We start from the raw sequence: 26,161 nt of genomic DNA, 5'->3' as shown, positions 1-26,161 counted from the left end.
CACTAGCTAACTACTGGAGCATTCTCTTAAAACAGAGGACACACAAGCTCCCGTTATGGATTGGCATTGTCTTATTTGTGGATGCAGTGGAGAAATTTCTTCCTCTCTTTGTGCCAAATTGTGAGCCATGCTTGTAAGGTACAACTGTGGGGAAACACTGTGCACCTTTTTGCTAGCGGGATAGCTAACGTAATACTATGCTAACATAACAACCTTTCTATTCCTACAGTTAAGGTGGACCGCTAGCTATCGAGATCTCTTAAATGAAGTTAATCACTTTAGGATTAGGATCTTGCAACAGGTGGCAATGCAAATAGGAATCAGAGTCTAGCTATGATACAAACAGCAGTGTAATAATCCTTCAAGCAGGCATTGTTAACTAATTTAAAACAGCTTAAGTAACCTACTTGCTCTGAGTTTTGGCTGGTACTCAGAGCAGCATGAAGGTAGTCATTTTATGAGAGGGACAGATAATAGTAGGTAATTTGTACGTATTGCTCTTATTGGTACTTTGGCAGACCTGATGTCACCCATGTCATTTTTAGTCCCACTCATTGAAACTGAATAAAAGAAAGAAAATGGCAAAATAATAAAAATTCTAGGAGCTGAGATTCTGTGCTTTGGTCAGAGGTTCCAAATTATGTAGTCCAATGAAGGAATCACATAAAACAGTATTGCAGCTGGCTAAAGGCTGCTGCACACTAGACGAGAAGTGGGGCTCTGTGCTGTAGGTAGTGAGACAGCAGCTATATCTATAGCTGTAGAAGACATTGCAGAAAAGTTTGTTTTGTTTTATTCATACAGATTTATTGTTTTAAAAATGTTTTTTAATAATGCCTTATAGATCTAATTATGAAATTTGATTGAATTAATCATCTGTACATATACACAGTTTACTAGTGTTCCGCTCTTTCTCTTACTGTTTGTAGCTGCTGCCCTGGTGGACGCTGAGATATGTCGTCTTGCATCAGCAGGTTCTGGAGGAAAGATCCCCACAGCTCTTGACCCTAGCAAAGAGCTGCATGGAAAAAGGCAAGGGAACATTTGCTTGCATACATCTGCCGTGTACACACACACACACACACATTCAAGCATACATACAGCACAGCACCGAGCACAAAACAAGAGATCTCTAGATTAGAGGTCAGCGTGGGACTGTTTTTTCAGCCCGCTCCCGCAGAAAATTGGAATCATTTCTCCCACTCCCACCTGCAATTGAAACGGTTTGGCCTGCTCCTGCCTGCACATGTAAAATGTCTCACACGGTCTAATCAAAAATACATTACCCTCTGCTGAAACAACAGTCATGGTCATCAGGCTCACTGTGAAGTAACTTCACCAAAAGCCATTTATTCCTAGTAAACAGCAGGAATTAAACCACTGAGCGGTTTTGGTGTTTTACTGGACAGCTGTGGCTGTCGGACTGAAGGCTCTGCCCTGTCTCTAATGCCACACATGCTGCCTCTGCGTGCCGTGAGTGAAGCAGCAGCACGCGCACTACACAGCTGGCCTTTCATACAGTCAGTGTTTGAGCTGCAGAGCAACGAGAAAATTCTACAGACATTCCTTTTTCCAGGTGGATAAATGGTTACATCAGTCACTTTGTTCAATAGAAATATCATTTATGTAATGTTTTATGTATTTATGTAATGGTATGTTTTATATCCTGGACAGCATTCTGACTTCTGATTAGGCAAAAATTTCAAGCCTGGTAGACCAACTGGGAAATCTGTCTGCAGCACAGAATCTTTAGCCATGAATTACATAAAAATCATCTTTTTTTATGTAATACCGTTTTGTACAGTCTTCTGTTTAATTTTCCTTTATTTTCAGGGCTTATTTCAGTGTATTTAGGTGCGTGACACGCGTGACCTGCCCCGAGTCTTCTTTAAACACTGCGGGGCTTCGGTGCGACGTCTGGGACTCTGCCACTTCACACACGCAGCTCAAAGAAGGCAGAAGCAGTATATGTAAACCATGCCTATGAGTATTTGCGTGTTGTTCACATGATCGGTTGCTTGATAATGGCTTTATTCATTTTAACTGTTCCACTGTTATATTTTTTACATATATGATTTTGTGATCGTTGTGCTTTATTTAGGTTGTTCATTCAGAGTGTGATTCTTCTATGTCTGTGCTTCCGCCTGCTCCCGCCTGGAGGGATCTAATTTCTGCCCGCTCCCATGAGCAACACTGAATATTAGTCCTGTGCTGCAGGAAAGGGTGCAGACCTCTACTCTAGATACCTGTTTGACATCCTGAAATTCAGACCTAGATTGCAGCTGTTGACTCACAGTTCTTGGCTGTTACAGCTGCAGTGAATTGAGAATAGTATTTGAGATTGCAGGGAATTGAGATTGCCACGTGAATGCTGAATGTTCGTGTGTGTGTGTGTGTGTGTGTGTGTGTGTGTGTGTGTGTGTGTATATTCCTGGTAGAGTTGAGTATGCTCTATAAGAAGTAATGTCATGACACATTAGCAGTAGGTGGTCTAATACTCTTGGCATTTATATGCATGTTGAAACAGTGTGTGCCCGTGCACATGACTCATAGTTGAGCTTTTTTGTACTGTGTGTGTGTGTGTGTGTGTGTGTGTTAACAACAGTGAAATTTTGCAAATGTTTGTAAAGTCTTTTTACAACCTTTCAGGTGTGTTTATATGCATGATATGTCTATTTGTATGCCTTAACACATACCCATAGTGCCTCTGTGACCGTGTTTATAAATGTATGGTGGTAAGACTGAAAGGTGTATGAGCAGTATTTGCTGTATATGTAGTGTGAAATAAATTAGAAGCCTTCAGCTCTGACAGCTCAAGCAAACACATTAATATATATTGGTTATTTTGTCATCAAGAAGTCAAACATACTATTATGCTCAATTAATGATGAGCATACACCTGTTTACAGTACCACAAATTGGTAGGAAGATTAATTTAATTAACTTGCAGGAATACAAAAAGTTGCATGAATTTGACTTTCAAATTGTGCTTGGTTCAAAAACAAGTAGGTTTAGTGGGATTTGCTGCTTGAAGTGCATAAATAGAAGAAGTGGTTTAGAGTACTTGAGCTTATGTTTCAACCTCTGTGCATAGGCTCCACTTCAGCTCTCTGCTTAAGGGTGACATCCCTTTGTCTGGCGGTCGCCAGCGCACCAGTTGTCATTTAGTTTCTTCTACAAAGGTAGGGAACAGACAGAGTGAGAGAGTGAATTTCAGGTTCTCAGCTGTCTTCAGTTAGAAACTCTTGCCAGATGGAACTCTCATTTGCATTTAGTTTGCTTTTGAGTTCCTCTGTTGTCACTACCTGTAAGTGATGTTAAAAGTAGTAGTTGGGTTGTTTTGAAATAAGAAGCTCCATGTATGCTACTATTTTATTACATTGAAACGTTTGCTTTTTTTAGTTATTAAAAGTTATAATCATTTAATGTTGATGTAGGAATTCTCTTCCTGATTCCATGAATTACATGATTTTTCACAGAATTCTTAAACCCCCAATATGCTCAAATATCCATGAGCTTGTAGTAACAGTGACATTACTGCAGATGTTTTGACTGTTCGGAAAGGTGTTATGAAAAGTAACATCAGCATTTGCTTAAATATGAATGTAAAATTCCTTGCAAAGAGTTAAAATCTCCATGTTAACATATTTTGTTGGTGTTGGTGGCTTTTTTTTTTTCTTTTTTTTTTTTACACGTGCTTGAGACTAGTTTGTCTTTCATGCTCCATCCATTCTCACTGAGGGCTTTTGGGCAGTAATTTGCTGCAGCAACGCCTACATCTAAGCAATCAATAAGGCAGCAGCACTCTACGGATCTGCTGGACTGTTAAATGCAATGCCCAAACAGTGATTCAACTTTGGAGGGACTTTATTTGTCTCTGGAGCAGGTGCACGGAGCATGACTTTTACTTTGTATTTCATCAAAAGTAAAATCATCATTCTGACCATGTTCGACATTTTAGTATTCGACTGTGTTTCTTATAAAGCTGACCGTTTGTCAGGTTTCTTTTCATGCATTTCATGGAGGGCTCAGTGATACTGATTTGAACAGTTGCTTGAATTCCGTATAAAGGGTATTCTTATATTACCTGAGTTTTTCAAGTCCTAACAAACCCTAAAAGGTTTGTACTTTGTTCTCATACTTCACTTACATGTTATCTTTAATACAGCGGCATTTAAAACTCGTGGAAAAGGGTAATTATCATGAAATTTCATAGTCTTTTATACATCGTTTTTCATTCCAATCCATCTCAGACTTCAAGTCAATGAAGCATTTTATAAGTAAGTAAATAATGAAGGTGAATTATTCTTTAATCATCCTTTAAACACAATGAGTTACATGGGTGAGTGGATTTAGAGGCAGGTCTTTCATCACTCTGCTTAGTAAATGTCAACCTACACTGGGGGTTTACTCAGGGTAATAGAATGGGATCTTACTATGTTTTAAACAAGAATATTGTTGTGACTAATGAATTTTGGAGCAAAAGTGTGTGTGTGTGTGTGTGTTAGAGGTTGCAGTCTCTAGGAAACTCAGGATTTGATTCGATTGTGATTCAGAGGTCGCTGTGTCAGTAAAATATCTTCGATACCAGATGCTATATCTCTGTATGGCACCAAAATCTGCAATATAGCACGAAAGCTCAGGGGGCGTATTACAGAAAATTCTAATCTTTTTGTCTTAGCTTAAGATCTGACAGGTCAAGATAAGATTTTCACAAATTTGTATTACAGAAGCAAATCTTAATTTAAGAATCTTATCTCACAGCATCTTTTCTTATCGCAAGTTAGGAAATCTTACTCGATTGAAGTCGACAATCAAGTGTCGTGTCTGTTACCTAGCAACCAACCATTTGTGCACAGCTTAAATGTAAACACATAATCAAGTTAGTTAGTCAGAAAGCTAACGTTAGCTACCATTACCCATGTTAAAAAGGTCAAATAAAACTAAAGGGCAATAAACTGAAAGTTAAAAATATTACAACAGCACTTGTGGGTTATGTTTGTCAGAGCGTTTCATTTCCCAAACGCTTCAACCAAGCGAGTTGTTACTCCTCCTAATAAACAGACACACGTTCAGCTCTGTCTCCTCATTATTATCATCATCAGTAACACTCAAAGGTAATAAGAGGGGACTGTGGAGATCGAGTCTGCAGCGTCTGGAGCTTTTAAACGCTGTTAGAAAATAAACACTCAGTCAAAGCATCGTTTCCAGTGTAGAAAAATTTAAAGTCATGATGCTACTTCTAGTGAACTGTGCTGCATATCACTGCATAAAACAATAGAAACATGATTAAAACAGAAGCTGAGACGCTCTGGGGTTTATCTTAAAGTTATAAAATGGATATTTTGGCAACTTAGGATGTTTCTGTAATACCGTTTTCTTATCTGGAGATAAGATTATAGACGTAAGGAACGGTTGTTGTATAAAAATGGCTTTTTATATTCAGTCTTAACTGAAGTTGCCATGACAACAAAGCAGATCTCTGACTTGAGTTTTTTTTTTTTTAATACAGCCCCTGGTTCTTAACGACTGAGAATAGATGCAAATCATTGGCAATAAATTAGATTTTTGACGTTTGTGAGTCGATTCAGCATCGTCCACGTCTGCATCGCAATGCATTTTAGAATCACCCCCACCCCCACCACTAGTGTGTGTGTGTGTGTGTGTGTGTGTGTGTGTGTGTGTGTGTGTGTGTGTGTGTGTGTGTGTGTGTGTGTGACCAAATATTGTGTCAAATTTTTTGTTCTTGCATTCAAGTTCTGTGATTAGTTCCATGCAACCTGCAAGCTAGAAGATTGTGCAGTACTGGTCTAAAAACATTTAACATTTGGTCTCAAAATGACAGCAGATCTTAAAATGTAGTGGAATTTGAGTTTGTAACGTGCAAAACTCATGTGCTTGGAGTAGAAAGATACATACTTAACGTGTGGTACCCCCTTTAGGGCTGCCTTATGCTCCCACTGCCTTTACATCCTTGTAAACACCTGTAGCATCACCCTCCCTCATGTTCTCTCTTTTTTTTTATCTTGTTTTTTTACCTCTAGTAAGTAAATGTGAAGATCTTTTCACCAGTCGAACACACAAAAACCTGGGTATACTCTTCCACTTGGAGTGCAGCTATATCTGCTTGACCTACTATGAGTATCTTAAGGCTAAAGAACACCTGCAGAAAGCCCGGGAGCTCTCCGGACTCAGCATTAACATGACAGGTGGGTAACGCAATGTTTACTCATTCTAACAGAACAGAGGAATAAGAGGCTATAAGAGTGAATGGGTATTGAATGGAATGAGAAGGTTGTGTTGATTGTGCTGTTCTTCACAGGTGCGCTGGGGAAGAGAACTCGTTTTCAGGAGAATTTCCTTGCTCAACTCATCCTTGATGTTAAGAGGAAGGAGGACTCAACCTTTCTTGCGTGTGAGAGCAGCCTTTCACTTGCACCAACGCCCAAAGAACTCTTGCCAAAGGTACCAACACATGGACACATTGATGTTAACAATGTCAAATGCTGTGCATTGCACATTATAGCCACCAGGGGGTGACCTTTGCTCTTGGGTTTACTGCAGAAATGACATTGAAAAGAAGTGAAAGTCACGCTTACTGGAAGTATATATCATGCAGATGTCTCTCCTCCCTCTCTTTCTGTCTCTCTTTGTGTCTCTCTCCTCTCACACCCTAAGGCAACGGGTTACTTTTATTGCACATTCTTGAACATTGGTCAAGTTCTTTCCATCTGGTGTGTGATAGAGCTGTCCAGTGACTGCTGTGTCAGCTATGGTCCCGACTGAACATGAATGAAGGCTCTTTGGATAGGCTCATGGTGGAAGTCCACTGTATGTGAAACGCTGAAAAGAATAGAATTTTGTATAGGTAGTCTTAAAGGATGAGCTGTATGTGACTTCTTCCCCCAGCTCACGAAATAGTCAGATCTCCCATTATACTCCTACACCACACACAGTGTAGATCAGTGGTCACAAACCCTGGGGCTTCATTTATAAAACATTTTTAAGATTTCATCTTAAAATGATTTGTGTGAAAATGATATTCAAGTGCTGATTTATAAAATGTGAATTTGATGCAAAGAAGCGTAGAAAGCAGTTTTCCTGCCTGACATATAGGCAACAGCCTGAAGTCGGCATTGTAGTGCGCTGTTCGTGAACGCTGTGTATTGGCTGCATCCAAGGCATTAGTGTTTGATAAGGAGAGTGTTGTTAACGTATTATACTCAGATTGGGACTCTGTAGTACGTCAATGCCATTTTCATGCCCAGCAATATCAGTAGTACTACGGTTGCAGGACAAAGTGGGTTAATAATTGAACACAAAAACATTGTTACTAAAAAAAAGCATTACTCTTCTGAGTGCTTAATAACAGATTGCTAGTTTATGAATTGGTTGTTTCCAAGGATAAATATTTTTTCCGGTTCTGCCTAACGTTGGAGCTACACTAGCTGTGTTTAAGTAACTAGAAGGGAAGAATAATCTGTCTAAAACAGGGCTATCTAGTCTTGTTTTGGTTGCGTATCCCCATTTACTATTTATTTTAGTGCATTGTGACTAGGATGTAAAGTTAAAATTGTGTTTGTCAACTGTGTGTGGTCAGGTTGTCTAATATGCCAGACTGGGGCAATCATGGGCTGGAGGTTAGCGGCGACAGTACATGACTGAGGTGTACTTGAGCTAGGCACCTAACCCCCAACTGCTCCCTGGGCACTTCAGATAGGGCTACTCACCGCTCCGGGCAAGTGTGCTCACTGCCCCCTAGTGTGTGTGTGCTCACTAGAGTGTATGTGGTGTTTCCCTTCACGGATGGGTTAAATGCGGAGGTGAAATTTCCCCATTGTGGGACTAATAAGTGTCAATGAATCTTAGTATTATACATTCATTTATGCGTATAAGCCTTAAGGAGGATCAGAGCTGTGTCAGGGTCCGTCCGTCATATTTCAAATGACAAAAATAATTTCAGGCTCTCTGTCTTTCTGATTCTCAAACATGTGTGCACACATAAACACGCAAACACATACCCTGTGTGTCAGTCCTGAAAGATGAATTTCGTCATTTTCCTTCTTATTATTATTACATGCCTCGTTGGGCTGCTTTCACACACCAGACTGTAGCATGTGCAGAGAACTGCTGAAACACCCCTGGCTCCTGGGAGCCTCACACTCTCTAATATCAGTCAAGGTGTTTGCTTCTGCACCTTTCTGATCGTTTCTGTAGATGAGATGGAAGAGTGTTTGTGTTTGGGAATAGCTGGCTTGTTTTAATTGTTTTTTGTTTTTTTTCCCTCTTGTCTGGGCTGTGAGCTAGGGTTTTTCATCATAGGCCATTTCTAAATTCTGTTCAGAGTGAGCCTGCCTAGGCTCACATTAAATCAGTCTGGACTGGGACTCTGTAGACAGGTGTGTGTGTGTGTGTGTGTGTGTGTGTGTGTGTGTGTGAGGGTGTGAGAGAGGGAGGAAAGGTACACGCATATGTATACACACCAATCACACACAACATTATGACCGTTATGTCTTGTTTCTACAATCATTGTCCATTTTATCAGCTCCACTTACTGTAGCTGCACTCTGTAGTTCTACAGTTACAGACTGTAGTCCATCTGATTCTCTGATACTCTGTTACCCTGTTCTTCAGTGGTCAGGACCCCCATGGACCCTCATAGAGTCAGTACTATTTGGGTGGTGGATCATTCTCAGCAGTGGAGTAACTGACGTGGTGGTGGTGTGTTAGTGTGTGTTGTGCTGGTCTGAGTGGACAACCAAAAATATCCAGCCAACAGCGTCCTGTGGGCAGCGTCCTGTGACCACTGATGAAGGACTAGAGGGTGACCAACACAAACTGTGCAGCAGCAGATGAGCTGTCGTCTCAGACTTTAAATCTACAAGGGGAATGACAAGGTAGCAGTGTCTATTAGAGTGGACAGTGAGTGGATGTTAAACTCCAGCAGCACTGCTGTGTCTGATCCACTCGTACCAGCACAACACACACCAACGCTCCACCACCATGTCAGTGTTACTGCAGTGCTGAGAATGATCCACCACCCAAATAGTACCTGCTCTGTGAGGGTCCGTGAGGGTCCATGGGGGTCTTGACCACTGAAGAACAGGGTAAAAGGGGTCTAGCAAAGTATGCAGAGAAGCAGATGGACTACAGTCTGTAATTTTAGGACTACGAACTGTGGCTTACACAATCTCATTGGACAGCCTAACCAGCTCAAAGGAAAGCACCAACCACCTGATCTGTTACGTAAGCTAACAGACGTCATGGGGGGAGAGGTGGGGCCATCCTACCCTCCCAGAGATAGAAAGAGGCCAAATGTCTTCTTTTGGACTCCCAGCCATGGATGGCTGTTTCATGACCAGGGATCAAACTTGGGATCTCCTCATGAGGGCCAACGCCACACATGATCTGATTAAAACTGTAAATCGCTGCTGTTGGAACAAAACATTGTATCTCTATGATACTAACATAACAGGACAAGCGAAAAACATACTTTACTTTTAATCAGACAGTCAATGGAATCAGACTTTTTTACAAGTTTATTTTGGCCATTTCTTTTAGTCCATTAATCATGAAGTTTATACGCAATGTAAAAGACAACAGGCATTTTCAAATGGTCAAAAACTGAAAAACGCTAAAAATGGAGAATTTGTTCCGACGGCAGCGATATGTTTGTATGAAATTAAATATGGGAACACTAGTTTCACTTGAATTATTATCTTTTCTTCTATGCGCTTAGGAGTTACAGCAAATGCATGTTAGCATGTTACAGATATTCCGTACTCCTGTATTTGTGTCTGTGTGCAGGACTACCAGCTGAATGATGATACGGTGCTGAACCAGATAAACCTAGCAGACCCATCTGAGCACGACCTCCCAGACCTCAGTGCAGAGGAGCAGGCCCTTATCCTGGGAGTGTGGTAAGTGTCTGAGTCATCAGTCAAATAACAGTAAATAATTAACATTTACATTTGGCAGACACTCTTATCCAGAGCGACTTACAATTATTTGACGCAGGTAGGCCAAGGTGGTTTTGGGAGGCCTGCCCAAGGACTCTTATAGGGTAGTGTAGGGTGCTTGCCCTGGTGGGGATTAAACCCCGGTCTACAGTGTAGAAGACAGAGGTGTTAACCACTACACTATACCAATTTTATTTTTTTATATATATATATATATATATATATATATATATATATATATATAAAATGTGTGTGTGTGTGTGTGTGTATTTATATACACACACATATATATATATATATTTTTTTTAATGTGAAATTTTAATTGTTCAGACAAAAACACAACAGGTAATGAATCTGAGATGGAAGTTTGCCTTAATGCTTTTGAATCCTGCTGATAAAATGAATTGCAGTACGTAAACTGAATTTTTGCCTTCCCTGTTTAGCTAACTCTAGTGTGTGTTCGCGCAGGTGTGTGCATGTGTGTTCTGAGAGTAAATATCCCAAGAGTGCCATTACCAGACATCTTGAGCAAGTATCTCTTTGAACACTCCAACGGTTAAGGCAGTATCAACACTACAACGATTCTGGGCAGCTGTTCTGTTTGCAGATGGACTTGTGCGTGCGCAAGCAGTGCCACGTGCAGACGAAAGTAGTGTTCCTGCCTGTGTTGGTTCTTTGACACTTTTATTGTAGTCCATTTTAAAAGCCTTGTCCATGTGTTACCAAGTACATTTCTGTAGATCAGGTTATGAAAGCGTTGGCCAGTTTTTTTTTTTTTTCTTTTTGTTTACGAGTATGGTTCTAGCAGGTCTGTTGGCAGAGGTTTATCTTGTGCTGAAAGACATTTAACATTTTGTCTGTAATCATGATGATTAGTTTTATTAGCAGTGCTATTTTAATCCTGAACTGCTGTTGCTGTCAGTACATTATCACATTATCATAAGTCAAGAAGGGTGAATTGCTGTTATTGCAGTTTTATATTTATTGTGGATAATTTAATTCCTTTTGCTCTAAATGCGTCAGTTTTTTCTGCAAGTCTTGAAGGTTCATTCTGTTGAAGCACAGGACTAAATCTAGCTCTGCCCTATATGTGCCTTAATGTTAGTTGTGTTTTAAATACATTTGTACCCTCGGTTTTGGTGGTTTTCAGTCCCTTACTGTATCTCTCTTATACATTTTCAAGATTCCAGCTTCAGTAGTTTTCCACTTTTACTTTTTGAGAAAATATTGAATTGAGAGAGTTGCTAAAGTGGCAATTTAGAGTCTCGCTCGTAAGCTAGGTTACTCTGCCCAGTCTTGCTCTTATATTGTCAGCCAACGAACATGGAAATAATACTTCTGTTCCCTGGTCAGTTATTGGTACTGGTATTCCCCACCAAATCCCAAAAGCTCAGACTTGATTTTCAATGAATGATTCCTAGAAGTTGATTTCAAACATTGCACAATGTTCCTTGCATCATTTTAGGTGCTTCTGCAACAGTTTAACACACATATGGCTTTTGGGTATAGTTAGAAGAATTGCTTAGTGAATTTTGGTACTCTCCCATATTTTGCTACACATCTCCTCTGTCCACATCCCCTATTTTTTTCTTTCTCTGCCTGGCTGTCCATGTCAGGCCTCCTCCCTAGTCTCTGGAGGAGGAGGCAGTGCTCCAAAGTTACAGAGTAATTAGCTCTACGCTGGCCTGCTCTGCCTGCTCGATGCTAAAAGGTCATCATCCCTGCTGGCTGCTGCTGCTAGGAGACAAATTGCAGGCGTGGAATAATTAGCAGGGTGTAATTATGTGGGGCAGGGGCCTTAATTGGATTGAGTGATGGTTGAAGATGGATGGATTGAGTGCAGCGGAGCTGTGAAGCTCCATGTAGGCTAAAGTTTCATGCTGTTTTTGTGCATAGGGAGTGGTGTTATACATGTTTCTGGTTTATTGTGTTTTTTTTTTTTTCTTTCTTCATCTTTTTATCAATTAAAGCACCACCAAAGTCCTGTTTACCTGCCTCTGAGGCTATAGTTTAAAAAAATAAAAAAGCATGTGAGGTATTTGGCTATAGTGAATTGCTATGACCTAAACTGGTATTTAGGCTTTAGTGCAATCACTATGCCTGTTCTGCTGAAATGTTAAGGTTACTGCTAAGGTGTCATTATATTTTAAACTAGATTGCCTATTTATGGTAAATTACCTCATTCAGAAAGATAATAATGTGAACCGTCTCTCCAACGTCGATCCAGTACCATCCACGTCTGATAATTACAGGCAAGTATTCATGCGTTCTATGTTAGGTTATCAAATTATATGATTGGGTTAATTATAAAGTTATACTGTATAGTGAGATCTCTAAGTACATGTGGAGTTAAATACACACTGTTATAAAGAGCTGAGGCAAAGTGGTAAAATGAGAGCATTATTTTGGTCATAGTTGTTGCCAGTTGCATTTCCATTGCTGCCCTTCCTGGTACCTCTGCTCAGTGGCAGTTGTGAGCACTTCTTCGAAGGTTTGTTTTATCTGTGAATTTTACAGATGTCTTTAAGTTCTACTCATTAAAAGAAACATAACCTATGAGTCCCAGACCCAGTTTTATAAAGCTCTAGAATTTAAATAAAATACTTCATTCTGTAGATGGTTTAGTTCATTTCTACTGTATGTTCTTTTACGGTCTGCATGAAATAAACAAATAGAAGTTATATTTTAGTTTGCTTGCTTTAATCTGAATTTGTTTGTTCTTGTGTTTCTGTAGTACGGACTTCCAGAAGAACAATCCAGTTCACAAACTTAACGATGAAGAGCTCCTGGCTTTCACAACAGTAAGTCATAATTCAGTGTGTGTGCATGCTGCGTATTCTGTACGTGCTGTGTTCTTGTCTCCGCTGTGCTGCGCAGCCTTGGCCCTGGCCTTGTGTCTCAATGTTTCCGTAGGGGGCTATAAATGGAAGAACGCTGAGTCGTGCTTTGGCCATGCATGTTAGCCTGGTCAAATCCAAGCAGTATATCTCCTTCCCTTTCTAGCGTGTGTGTGTGAACTTGTTTGACTCTCTGACTCTAGAATGTCAGTGTGTATTCAAGCGTGTTTATTCATGTGTATGTCAGACAGATTGTCAGAAACCAAATAAAGAATATTGCTTTTACTTTATCTATTTAATAGGTTCTTACTTATAAACTTCAAGCTCAGGCTTACAAACTATTTATGTGGCCTTTTTTATTGTGAAGATGGAGACAATCGATAATACTTAATGGCAAAAAGTGGCAAACGTTAATATCAACAATCAAATGGGGTTAGACGACTCAGTAGCCCTGGAATTAATCCATATCAGTTTTTTTTTTGTAAGCAGTTACTGCAGTTGTGAGCTTATTGCAGTTTTTCCAATCAGTTATTTTATGTACTTGTTAACTTTTCACATATTTATGTCACCACAATCTGAAAACTTTAGACAAAATGAGTGTAGGGCTGTGGGCTTACTTTTTATATTAAATGCCTGAAAAGTGCCACTTTGAGTGGTTAACTGAGTGCTTGAGTAACCATGCACATCTTGATCTTGACACAGTATATACACCGATAGGGGCATAACATTATGACCACTCATTGTCCATTTTATCAGCTCCACTTACTGTATAGCTGCACTTTGTAGTTGTACAGTTACAGACTGTAGTCCATCTGTTTCTCTGATACTTTGTTACCCTGTTCTTCAGTGGTCAGGACCCCCATGGACCCTCACAGATTAGGTACTATTTGGGTGGTGGATCATTCTCAGCACCTACCTTGTCGGACTACCTTGTAGATGTAAAGTCAGAGACGACAGCTCATCTGCTGCTGCGTAGTTTGTGTTGGTCATCCTGTAGTCCTTCATCAGTGGTCACAGGATGCTGCCCACAGGACGCTGTTGTCTGGATATTTTTGGTTGGTGGACTATTCTCAGTCCAGCAGTGACACTGAGGTGTTTAAAAACTTCAGCTGCACTGCTGTGTCTGATCCACTCATACCAGCACAACACTGTTTGACTTCCTGAATGCTTGTCTGTCATTCTGTTGTCTGTGCTTTTTTTGTGTACCTGGTCATGCCAGCATTCCAGCAGTAAAGTGAGTAAGAACCTTCTTTAAGGATTTGACATCAAAAAGTGTAATGTTTTTAATGAGCTGTTGCCTTTGTGCTCTGCTGTGTTTTAAATCCTTCATAGTTACCTGGTTTTTCAGGCTACAATATATCCACAAATATCCAACCATATCATGACCAATTATCACGATCGTAGTTATTGGTTAATGTGACTGGTTTTGTCACATTTGTCAGAGATTCTACTGTAATACTTCCACTTTAACCCTTTAAAACCAAATGCAATACTTTCGAAATATGTTTATAAACAACTTAACATCCGTTTTTCACCTTTTGTGAAAGAGGCGCTGAGCATTTTTCCAGCATTACTCTACATATATATTAGGCCTGATCTGCAGTACATCTGCAGAGCCACCTGTATTGCTTGTTCAACATTGTTTTAGCTATTGTTGTCATTGCTTGATAGCAGTGGTGAAATTAAAAGCACTGTCCAGCAGATCCATTCAAAGCAGACAAACAATAAACAAAAAATAGCTATTGTTAGTGCTGGGTAATTATTTTTTTAACTGCTTTACTAAGTGCATAAGCTTCTTGTCGCAATGCCTTTACCACAGCACTCTTACGTTGTGCTCAGCAGTATGTATCACTGGTTCTGAAAAATGTACATCTTCGAAAGAGGTGGTGGAAAAGGGGAGGGGGGGCACTTCCTTCATGAATTACGATTCTGACTTGTTGTTATGGACCATCACTCAGGATGGTCCATAACAACTCACACTTAAACCAGGAAGCACTGTATAGGTCATGGATTCAGATATAAAGTGGTATAAAATGACAGAAGCAGGGATGATATGCAGAGAATTTTGAAGACTGATTCATGAGTCCTTATGGATAGCATGCATTATATATGCAAATTATGTAATTCTACAAATTAAATCGCCTGTGTACACACTGAAGTAAATCCAATGAAAGGATCCACTAGGCTTAATGTTCTTCTTCCATAAAAGATCATCTACTTGCTACTTGATGTAGAAACCCATTTACAAAAATGTTATGATGCTGTGCACAATGTAAATAAAAACAGAAAGCAAAGATATGCAAATAATGTAAACCTTGTATTTAAATGAAAACCATACAAAGATGACACATCACATGCTAAAATTGAGATTTTGTTTTTTGAGAAGGAAAAAAAAAAAAAAAATCCACACCTGATGGAATATCTCACAACTATCTTACAGGTCAGTAACATGACTGGGTACTGAAAGAGCATCTCAGAGAGTGCCAAGGAAAAACTTAACAGTGCAAGCAAATCAAGAATAACATTTCTCGACATAAAATCGCAAAGAGCTTGAGTGTTTCATCATCTATGGTACATAAAATCTGAAAATGGAAAGAAATCTCTGTAAGCAAGGGACAAGGCTGAAATCACTGCATCGGTCCAGGAACACATCAAAAAACGTTTGTGAGCACAGTTTAAAACTCTACTATGCAAAGAAAAAAACATAGTAAATATATCACAACAGCAAGGTTCTGTAAAATAGTCCAGGTACTAAACTGGCTTGCCTGCGTTTAAGGCTTGTCAACCACTGAAAACATTTAGTATATTATTGAAACAAAAAATATGACATAGAAGGCTCTGAAATGTTCTCCTCATTTCCAAATGCTTACAGTGTGTTGTTAAAAGAAGAGATGATGCAACACAGGGGTAAACATGCCCCTGTCCCAAATGTTTTTAAATGTGTTGCTAGCATATTTCTCAGTTTAAACAATTTATGTGATGTCTTGACTATTTTTAAATAAATACATTTTTAAAAGGATGTACACGATTTGCATATCATTGCATTCTGTTTTTATTTACATTTTGCACAATATATCAACTTTTTTTGGGAACTGGGTTGTACAATAAAATGGATTGATGTGGCAATTTATCTCTGGCCAAGCACGTGGTTGTTAAAACAGCTTTTAATTGGATGCCAGGTAGAGCTGGGCGATATGGCCAAAAATGTTATCACGATAAACAAAATTCATATTGCTTGATATTGATACATATCACAATAAATGTCAAATCATTTATTCTTTCAAGTTTGGAGGCTGATATTTGCTCCTGGGTGGTTAATTGCTGTTTTAAACTGTCCTTTATGGTCAGAATACGACAAACACTCACCAAACAATGGAACATTTCACAGATCTGTCATGGGGCAGTGGGAGAAAGTTTCTGGTGAGCTGTTTTTGTCAGCTGAAAAAGCACGGCCGTAGTTTTTCTAATGGTATTAATTTAAGAAAGAAAAGATTATTTTAGCTGTGTGGTGACGAGCGCTCGGCTATCTCTTTACAAATGATAAACAAGTGGCCAACAGCAATGCTAAACATTGCAGTGTTCAGACAGCAGCTAGCAGAAATCTCTAATCATGTCGAAAAAGTTGTAAGTGCGCCCTCTCTTGGCGACAGCAGAGTAGTGTCGTTTTCCTTGCAGTAGAAAAACGCCACCAGGGCTGTCGCTAGAACGTGGAAGTGTGAGAATGGTGTATTAGGTTTGATAAATTTTTAATATTTCTTATCGCTCTATCGAAAAAAGTTATGTCGCTATAATTATCGTTATCGTTTTATCACCCAGCCCTAATGCCAAAAGGGCAGAGATGATCTTCAAGCTTCCCAGGGAAGAAAAGCGTAACAGTACCAGCTCCATCAAGGCTGAGCAAGGCTCCATAATTTCAGTAACAATATTAGGGGGTCTTAACATCAAGGTGGGACCACCAACCATTCATCATTTTCTCAGACATCAAGGGTGCACATGTCAGCCTGAAGAACCTGATATGCTCACTCAAGATAAAGAAGAAGAAAAAAAAACTTTTGTTTGGAAACTCAATACTAAAGTTTGGTTTAAAAGTTTCTGGCAGGACGTCAAGAGCTCCAGTTCCAAATAATTGATTTTGCTCCAGGACACACGTTCTGTGAAGCTCTCTCACAAACACAAGTATTCATTCCCGTCCCTCTTACAAATAAATATAGCAAGCTTTGAATGCAGCGTTGAGAAGAGACTGCTGTTCTCACAAGAGAGCAGGCAAAAGGGAACTTATAATGAATGCAAATGGATTCAAAAACTGTGACGACAGGCAGGGCAGTAATCCAGGCATAAATTAAAGGGGGGGGTGAACAAAAAACAGTACAAGCTGAAACATCAGCCTAGCAAATTAGCCTTAATACGGTGCTTAACGGCATTCGTCACACATGAGATGCTGACAGACCAGGAACCTTTGATCAGCTGGCACTCAGAGCAGCTGGGCAGGTCGTACAAAGTAAAGTAAGGGATAAATTGCTTGTGTGTGTATTGCTTGTGTATGCAGTTGGCTGAGGGGGTTGATTTGGAAAACACTGCTCTTCAAAAATAGAAATAAATAATACATAATTGTACTCCGAGATGGAAACTTGTGAATAATAAATGCTGTTACAGTATAGCTTGCCTGTTTAAGAAATGCTTTGTCTGCTCAGCTGATGCATGTAAAGAACGATGCTTTCAGCAGAATCAGACACCTGATAAGCTTATGTATAGTTTCCTTAACTGTGCAGTGATGCATACTGTTGAGCACAACGTAAGAGTGCTGTGGTAATGGCATTGAAGCTTATGCACTTAGTAAAGCGGTTTAAAAAAAAAACCCAGAATCATGTCTGTTTTTAATGCATTGCTGCCTGAAGGCTCAAAGATCATAGCTGTGGAATATTGGTTTTCAGCCTTGAGAGATTTCCTTGGACTTTCTGATTTTTTTAAATGACATTATGTGTCTATAGATGATGAAAAGCCCAAGTTCTTTGTTAACTTATGTTGAGAAATGTTATTCTTGATTTGTTTGCACTGTTAAGTTTTTCCTGGCATGAACCCCTCCCTATCTTTACTTCTGAATGACTCTGAGATGCTCTTTCAGTACGCAATCATATTACTGACCTGTAACCTAGTTGTGAGATATTCCATCAGGTGTGGATTTTTTTTTCCTTTTCAAAAAACTAAATTTCTCAGTTTTAACATTTGATATGTCATCTTTTTACTTTTTACATTATTTGCATATCTTTGCTTTCTGTTTTTATTTACATTGTGCATAGCATCATAACATTTTTGGAAATGGGTTTCTACATCAAGTAGCAAGTAGATGATCTTTTATGAAAGAAGAGCATTAAGCCTAGTGGATCCTTTCACTGGATTTACTTCAGTTTGTACACAGGCGATTTTATTTGTAGAATTACATAATTTGCATATATAATGCATGCTATCCATAAGGACTCATGAATCAGTCTTCAAAATTCTCTGCATATCTTTCCTGCCTCTGTCATTTTATATGGCTTTATATATGAATCCATGAGCTATACAGTGCTACCTGGTTTATCTGCTTTATGGGGTAGCAGGCATCCAAGAATAACCTGAGTGATGGTCCATAACGAGGGTTCAGAATCGTAATTCATGACGGAAGTTTTTTTCCCTTTCCACCACCTCTTTCGAAGATGTACATTTTTCAGAGCCAGCGATGGGGCTATAAATGGTGAATGGCTGAACTAGCACTTTTGCAGAACCACCAGGGAGCACTTTCACAGCTCAGCCATTTAACTCTATAAATACCTTTTCTTTCCTCTGTTAGTTAATCACTTTTTGTGTGTGTGGGGCCAGAGTGAAAGTGTGTGCCGTCAAATGAAGTGTGTCTACTTACATGTCCTTGTAGGCGAGATGAAGATGTATTCCTCTGTATCAGTGACCACGCATGACCATGTGAAACGTCACTGTCATGACTAATATGAAGGCTGCAGAATGTGCACTGTTTGCATTGGTGCCTTGGGAGCAGTTTTACCCATGCAGTCCTCCCCTCTAATTTTAGTAAAACAAAAACAAGAATTAAGAATTCGTTTTAAATACGCTATTCCCTGTGCACTTGAATATTGCTGCCATTAAATAAAATATTGCTCTCACTGAGACAGGAAATGATGGCTCATTTGCAACTCTTACATTTATCTAAGAGTTACTGCTCACCTATAGTCATTTAATTTGTCACACAGATCCCATATGGAATGGAATAGTTCCATTGAAAGTTCAAATAAAGGAAAATCCATTTCAGTATATTTACAGAAAAGAGTATATGGCTTTTTAAAATTTTCAATTTGTCTTTTAACACCATTTGAAGAATCAAAACAACTTTAAGTTGTTTCTTTCAATGAGTGTTGAAAATGTCCTCTTTTCCATGTTGAATTTCTTCTTCTCATCATTTCCAGAGAGTGGGCCTTGGTGATGAAATGGGTGATGTTCCCATCAAAATCCCCTTCCACTGTGCCAGACCCACTTTAATTTTGGTTCCCTATTCATGATGAGTCATTGGGTTATATGGCTGGTCTGGCGTGCTTTCTGTAATGTGTGAGGTTATACACCCTGGTATCTCTTCCAGATGCCATCGTCAAGAGATCCAGATATTGGCCGTGACCACCTGGACGGTGTTCGCTTTCTCCATCCTATAGTTCTATGCTGTCAGCACTTTCCCATCTCTCTTTGGACCAACTGGGCGTGAACAGTCACCTCAAGGATGTGGCGTCACAGCAGCTAGCTAAAGTCAGCATTTTATTTTCTGATGATTGCTGGGTCCCCAGCCACTCTACTGTTGAGAGATTTCAGTTTTCCTCCCACGCCAGGCAAAAGTTGGTGTTGTCCGTGTAATGCAATGCCATGTTTTTTTTGGTGGTGTTGAGGTGTTTCCTTGCTGTGATCCCCTTGACATGAGTGCTTGCGTTGATGTCACTGATGATTACTGGCCAGGTTCTTTGCACTGCTGATGGTTCTGTGCCTAATACTGAATACAAAAGCTCTCGATGTGAAACAGCTGGCTGTAGAAATGCATTGCAACATGTGAAACGCTCAAATTTCAGTCTGACATGGAGATCAATGCCTATGTCACTCATAAATCTTTAGTTTGTATTGATGGGTGAAATAAATGGGTGGCTTCAGTTTTGCACTTCCTGAACTTTCTCCATGATTTCATTTGTCTAGATTTGGGTCAGAATGAAATCTCTCATCACATACTTCAGCTAACCAGGGACATCGTTTAGTCAGTTTTTGCTGGTTATGTACAATCAGACGTCTCACCAAGGCAAAGATGTGGTTATCTTGAGCTTTAAGAAATTATTGTGACCACCTAACATCTCATATAGTGAAGGTGATTGCATTTATTCTGTGGAACAGGTTAGACGTATGTTCCATTTAATGTGCTTTGAAAAAAGATAATGTATATGCTTTTTATTTACACTTTAGCTTCTTTGCGTTCTGATTAGTGGTTGAAAGAGCAGGAAGTTTAAATATAGTGCTTTTCAAGTGGTTGTCATATTGTGAACAGCCAAACAAAAATTGGATTTGGCGAGAAAATCAGATTTGGGCCACCTTTACCTGCTGTGTGAACACAGCCTTGGCTTCCATGACGCAGAATGGACGTGGCGCGGAGTCGCGTAACTACTGGCAGTTTAGTTTGCATTATTTGCAAATCTTTCAGAGGGACTGTTTTTTTTTTTTTTTTTTTCTTCTTCTTCTTCTACAGGAAACAGTGATGTCGTTAAACTAGCAACAAAGTACTCTTTTCGTCTTCATTCACTTTATTCGGCTTTTATTTTAATTCTTTCTTTTTTTAATTAAGTCAGTGTGAGACTTGGCCGCATGTGTGTGTTCCGGACAGTGTCAGGGGAGCAGCCATAATGAAAAACACAGACTAGAACAACCCTTTTCCTTCCACTTTAGAGATGTTCTCTTGCAGTGATTGATGGTACCTCTGCTCTGTTTGATTCAGCACCTGCACTTTTCTTGCCTCTCTTTAATACACCCGATGATGAGCTGAAGGATATTGCTGTAAGTTCTACCACCCCTTTCTACCGTAATGCTGGTCTTGTGAGCAGGCATCTTCCCAGCCTACATGTGGATCCAAGAATCTGCAGGCTGGTTAGATGGTTGTCATGAGTTTAGCAAACTCCAACGTGTTTAAGCACTTTTTATCTGTTTTGATGCACTTTCATTCTCTTGGATGGATTTTTCACATGAGAGCTATATGTAGGGCTGGGCAGTTAATCTGAAAGTAATGAAAACAGACATTCAGAACCTCTAACCGACATAATCTTGCCCATGTTGGTTATTTAGATTTTTAAAGTAATTTTGTTAATCCTTTCCCGACTGTGTTCATGTGCTGTCCCCTTAAAAACTTACTACCATGTATGTCATCACGTGACTCCACCACGTCCACTCTGTCGCATGGAAGCCAAGGCTGTGTTCACATAGCAGGTAAAAAATCTGGCCCAAATCTGATTTTCTCACCAAATCCAATTTTGTATTGGTCTGTTCCCAATATCTTTTAAATGTGATCTGTATGCGACATCAGTCTGGACAGATCAGCTCCTAAACTGCCCTGCATGCGAAAAAAGAACAACGCATCATGCTGCTTCACGTGGCTCATCCAGAGGTAAACAATCATCACTATGAACGAACGCCAGTCGCTCTCTGAGCTTTCGGTGTCATCTTCGCCAGCATCACAGGAGTGATCACAAATCTTCACTGACTGACAGCTGGGCTCATCATCAGAATGTGTTGAGCTCGCTGTTAAAAGGGCACAATCCCCGTAGTTCATGTCCTCAGATTGTTTCAGACTTTTCACTGTTCTTTGACGCTGCGGAATCGCTTTCCTATGGTCGCATTTGGATAATCTTCCAATTTTTGTACAGAAATGTCACCCCAAATGTTTATTAGGTCTCAGCAGCACGAAATTACACTGAATGTTGAGTTCCGATCTGGCTGTTGAGATGATTTACATTCAGATATGCAGAGCATATTTACAAGTACAAACCTTGTCAGTGAACAATTCATAAATTGTAATCGAGGTAAAATATTCAATTAATTGTGATTTTGATTTGAGGTCATATCGCCCAGAACTACATATAAGCCACTTTTACCATAAAATAAGCCTACTGATAAAGCAAGGTAATCTGTTTTGATCAGTCTTTGGCTTCAGTGAAGTAGCAGAAAATGTCTGATTAATGTATATTAATAATAATGTGTAATAAATGTATTATAGTGTGCGCTCAGTTTGGGTGGTGTGGTGGATATGCCATAATTTACCCTTTTTACTGTTTTTTTTTTTTTTTTGTTAATGGCTTTTATTTATTTATTTAGCTCCTTATAGTCCGTCTTACCCGCTGGCACCCTGAATACATGTTGGGGGTTTAGATGAACTATATATAAAAAATATAAAATGTCAAATATATAAAAAGTAAACTTCACAAGCATGGTCATTATAACATGGTAACACTTGAAAGAAATGCATTATAGCTTAATGCCTCAGATTTGGCACTATCAACCTATCCTGATACTAAGGAATCCTAGTCTAAAGCACACCTGTGACATCAAAAACACACCTTGCAGTTGTGGTCTTGCTTCATCAGCGTTTAATCTTTCACATGACATTTGCATATGCAGTCATAGTTTTGAGCTAGTGTAGTGTGCTGGTAATCACAGTTCCATTTGGTGGCCTTTTTGGCATTATGTTTTGTAGCTTAAGTCTAGTCTGTGGTGGTTGATTTTCATCGAGAATTTTATTCTGAACAGCATGTGTATGTGCTGGATGATGTGCATTCAGAATCCTATTCTGAGCAGCCTGGGGTGCCGGCACTAGCGGTCCATGATGACTTCCAGAGCGAGTGGTCAGTATCGCCTCAGTTTAAATTCTAGAATCTATTTGGAAAGTGGAGCCGGTCAGAGCGAAAACAGGTCAGCCACTGAGGTTAATTTATAGCCCTAGCGTTTATGTGGCTGTCTCGCCATAAATCTCCTGAATACGCCTCGCGCCAAGCCCTGATGCATTTAACAGAGACTTTTCATCTAGATCTCTAAATAAATTCATATATAAATAGATAGATAGATATATATACATGCGTGTGTAAAAGTGTCTACTGCTGCTGGCCTTATTAGAAGATTGAGTCATCCTCTCTTAAGAAAAAAAAGTATATTTGCATAATTCATTTCACTCCTTTTCCCAGCCGAATTTCTCATTAAGACACTTGCTGAAAGTCATCCTGAAAGATAGTAAAAACCAAAATACCGCATATGGACAAGCTCAAGGAAAAGGGATAAATGTTTAATCATTTTCATATGAAACAAAAGCTTAGAGAGACGATGTAATATGTGTCTCGCGAGTGATGTGTCTTTCCAGTGCACCTGCACATCTTCATCTCTTTGCGAAGGCTTTTACATGGTTCAGCGCTCACTGGACCACCAATCCAGCAAGGTTAAGTTTCCTTTCCTCTTCCTTGTCAACTTGTGTCTGATCACCAGCCTCTGTACCTCAAAACAAATTACTGTCCTGTCTCTCTCTCTCTCTCTCTCTCTCTCTCTCTCTCTCTCTCTCTCTCTCTCTCTCTCTCTCCTTCCTTCCTACCTTCTAACTCTCTCTCACACACGCACACATGGCTGAGGGGAACATCTCAAGCCAAATGAAATGTGTCGTACTGCCCCCACCCTCAGCACAGGAAAGCACAGAAGGTGAGAGGTCACATGCAGGGGAGAGGCTTTCTGTCCGGCTAGGTCTGTCTCTCTGAATCAGAACTGAAGCTTCTGGTCATGGGCTGCAGCCATATTCCACACCTCAGGTTGTAACCAGCCCAGTCCAGTCCAAGAGAGTACACCTACTAAATGGAATTTTCAGATGGTCCCAAACGGCTGTCTATGTGATAACCTCACTGGGCATGCAGGGCTTATCATTCTTCTGACCACTGTAATACCTCTTATTAGCCCCCAGCACCAGATGCAGATTTGCCCTTGGGAAAGCAGCTTTGAAGATCATTTTCAGTGCCAACATTTTGACTGATGTATGATATAATTCAGTTAATTCAATTTTCAATTCAATTCAGTTTTCAATGAATTCAAGGCTTTGAGCTTTGTACAGTGCAGCATGATGTATTTAATAATATTTAGATACATAAATCATGAAGTGCCCTAAAACCTGAGGTTCAGGCAAAAGAGAGAATGCAACTGCTAATCTTGGGGCAGAGTATGGCTATAGCAGAATTTAAAATAGTGTGGTATATTCATGAACTCATTCGTAAAATCTGAGAGATCTACCAGTTGGGGGGGGGGGGATCATATGTGTATAAACTCTTTAAAGAGAGCCGGTTAACAGCAACCAATAATGTTCAACCGGCACGTCTTCGGTTGGGTGCATTTAACTAATATGAATCCAGCTGTAATAACAGTCTTTGTCATGCAGTAAAATGATGTGGTACTGGGCACTAATCTTTGGGCAGAACAAGGACTCAGTGCAGTGTGGCATAAGCTCAAGAGGAAAATGCTTCATAGCAGAAAGGATCAAGTGATCAAGTCTAATATCAGGAGTTTTAGTATTTAGGCCCTTCAGCAGTTTTTGAAACTATTTCAGCAGAGTGTCATACGTCTTATAGATTAAATTTGACACATGAGTCTGTTCTTGGTTTTTAGGATGTTTTCTGCTTTACTGTTTAATGCTTTCTAAGGCAAGAAAGAGCACAAGGAATTACTTTTCGTGAGCAATTTCAGGTTCAAAATGGTCTTGTACAGCCTCAAACAGAACAGTTCAGTTACATTATGTCTTTAGTGTGTTATGTGAATGAAAATCTTTAACATGTTGACTAGAAAGTTTTAGGTAGATATTAGGTATTTATGCCTTACTAGTATCATTTACCTCATTCATGTGTTCTGCTGCCTGAGAGAAGAGAAAGTGAAAACCAGTGGAGTGTAGAAATGGAAAGAAAGCAAATAATAGGTAAAATATGGCAGTATTCTAAGAAGATTGTATTGCTGCATTAGTCTTACAACCCCAATTCCAAAAAAGTTGTGATGCTGTTTAAAATGTAGATAAAAACAAAATGCAATGATGTGCAAATCATTTAAACCCAGTATTTAATTGAAAATAGTACAAAGACAACAAATCACATGTTGAAACTGAGAAATTTTGTTGTTTTTTGAAAAATATATGCCCATTTTAAATTTGATGCCAACAACACATTCCAAAAAAGTTGGGATGGGGCTCAGCAAATACCTGGTTGTTGATTGACAACGTTTAGTAAAGTGATTGGTATTAAGAAGTAAAGATGACTTTTTGAAAGACTTTGCAGTGCAACAATTCAACAGTATCGTTTCTCAAGGTAAAATAGGAAAGAATCTTTGCTTTTCATCATTTCCGGTGCATAATAACATTAAAAGATTCAGAGAATCTGGAGAAATTTCTGTACGCAAATGAAAAAGCCAAAAACCAATATTTGTTGGTCATGATCTTTGGCCCCTCAGGCGGTACTGCATTACAAAACAGGTTCTGTAGTCACTGCATGGACACTTATGAAAACTACTGTCTGAAAACAGTTTATCGCTCCCTCCACAAGTGTAAGTTAAAACTAAAACGTGAAGAAGGAACTGTACATAAACAGGATCCAAAGATGCTGCCACCTTCTCTGGTCCTGAGCTCATTTAAAATGGACTATGGCAAAATGGAAAAGTGTCCTGTGGGCTGTTGAATTAAAATATGAAATTCTTTTTGGAAATCATAGACACCATGTCCTCTGGGCTAAAGACTACTTGGCTTTTTATTAGTGCACAATTCAAAAAAGGCAGTATTCAAGATGGTACAAGGGGGCATTAGTGCACATGGCATGGGTGTCGTGCACATCTGTGAAGGCATCATTAAGGCTGAATGATACATACATGTTTTGGCAACATATGCTGCCATCCAGACGACATCTTTTTCAGGGAAGGCCTTAATTATTTCAGCAAGACAATGTAAAACCACATTGTTCCCGTACTAAAACAGCATTGCTTCGTATTAAGAGGTGCTAAACTGGCCTGTCTACAGTCCAGACCTGTCAACCACTGATAACATTTGGCACATTATGAAAAATATGAATGAGAAAACATTTCCATTTCAAAACTACAGCAGTGTTCTCCTCAGTTCCCAAATGCTTAGAGTGTTGTTAAAAGAAGAGGGGACGAAACACAGTGGTAAAGAGGCCCCCGTCCCAACTTTTTTGGATTGTATTGTTGGCATCACATTCAAAACATCCAAAAAAGAAAATTTCTCAGTTTCAAAATTTGATTTGTTGTTAATAAGATGGTTTTTCATGATTTGCACATCATTGCGTC

At 39.5% G+C, this 26,161-nt stretch overlaps 1 protein-coding gene across 2 annotated transcripts in view; it reads left to right on the top strand.

The window, feature by feature from the left end:
* Window positions 1-26,161, top strand: part of ttc27 (tetratricopeptide repeat domain 27) — a 100,175-nt gene that overhangs the window by 15,924 nt on the left and 58,090 nt on the right. For both annotated transcript variants that reach the window (XM_017702567.2, XM_017702568.2), the window contains exons 5-9: window positions 930-1,032; window positions 6,045-6,209; window positions 6,323-6,465; window positions 9,808-9,920; window positions 12,694-12,760. In XM_017702567.2, coding sequence (XP_017558056.2) covers window positions 930-1,032; window positions 6,045-6,209; window positions 6,323-6,465; window positions 9,808-9,920; window positions 12,694-12,760 — 591 coding nt within the window. The remainder of the gene's footprint in view (window positions 1-929; window positions 1,033-6,044; window positions 6,210-6,322; window positions 6,466-9,807; window positions 9,921-12,693; window positions 12,761-26,161) is intronic.

This window comes from Pygocentrus nattereri, chromosome 10 (genome assembly GCF_015220715.1).
Source record: "Pygocentrus nattereri isolate fPygNat1 chromosome 10, fPygNat1.pri, whole genome shotgun sequence".
Taxonomy (NCBI): Eukaryota; Metazoa; Chordata; class Actinopteri; order Characiformes; family Serrasalmidae; genus Pygocentrus; species Pygocentrus nattereri.
Note: the sequence above shows the minus strand (reverse complement) of the source record. Positions and strands in the feature narration are given on the sequence as shown.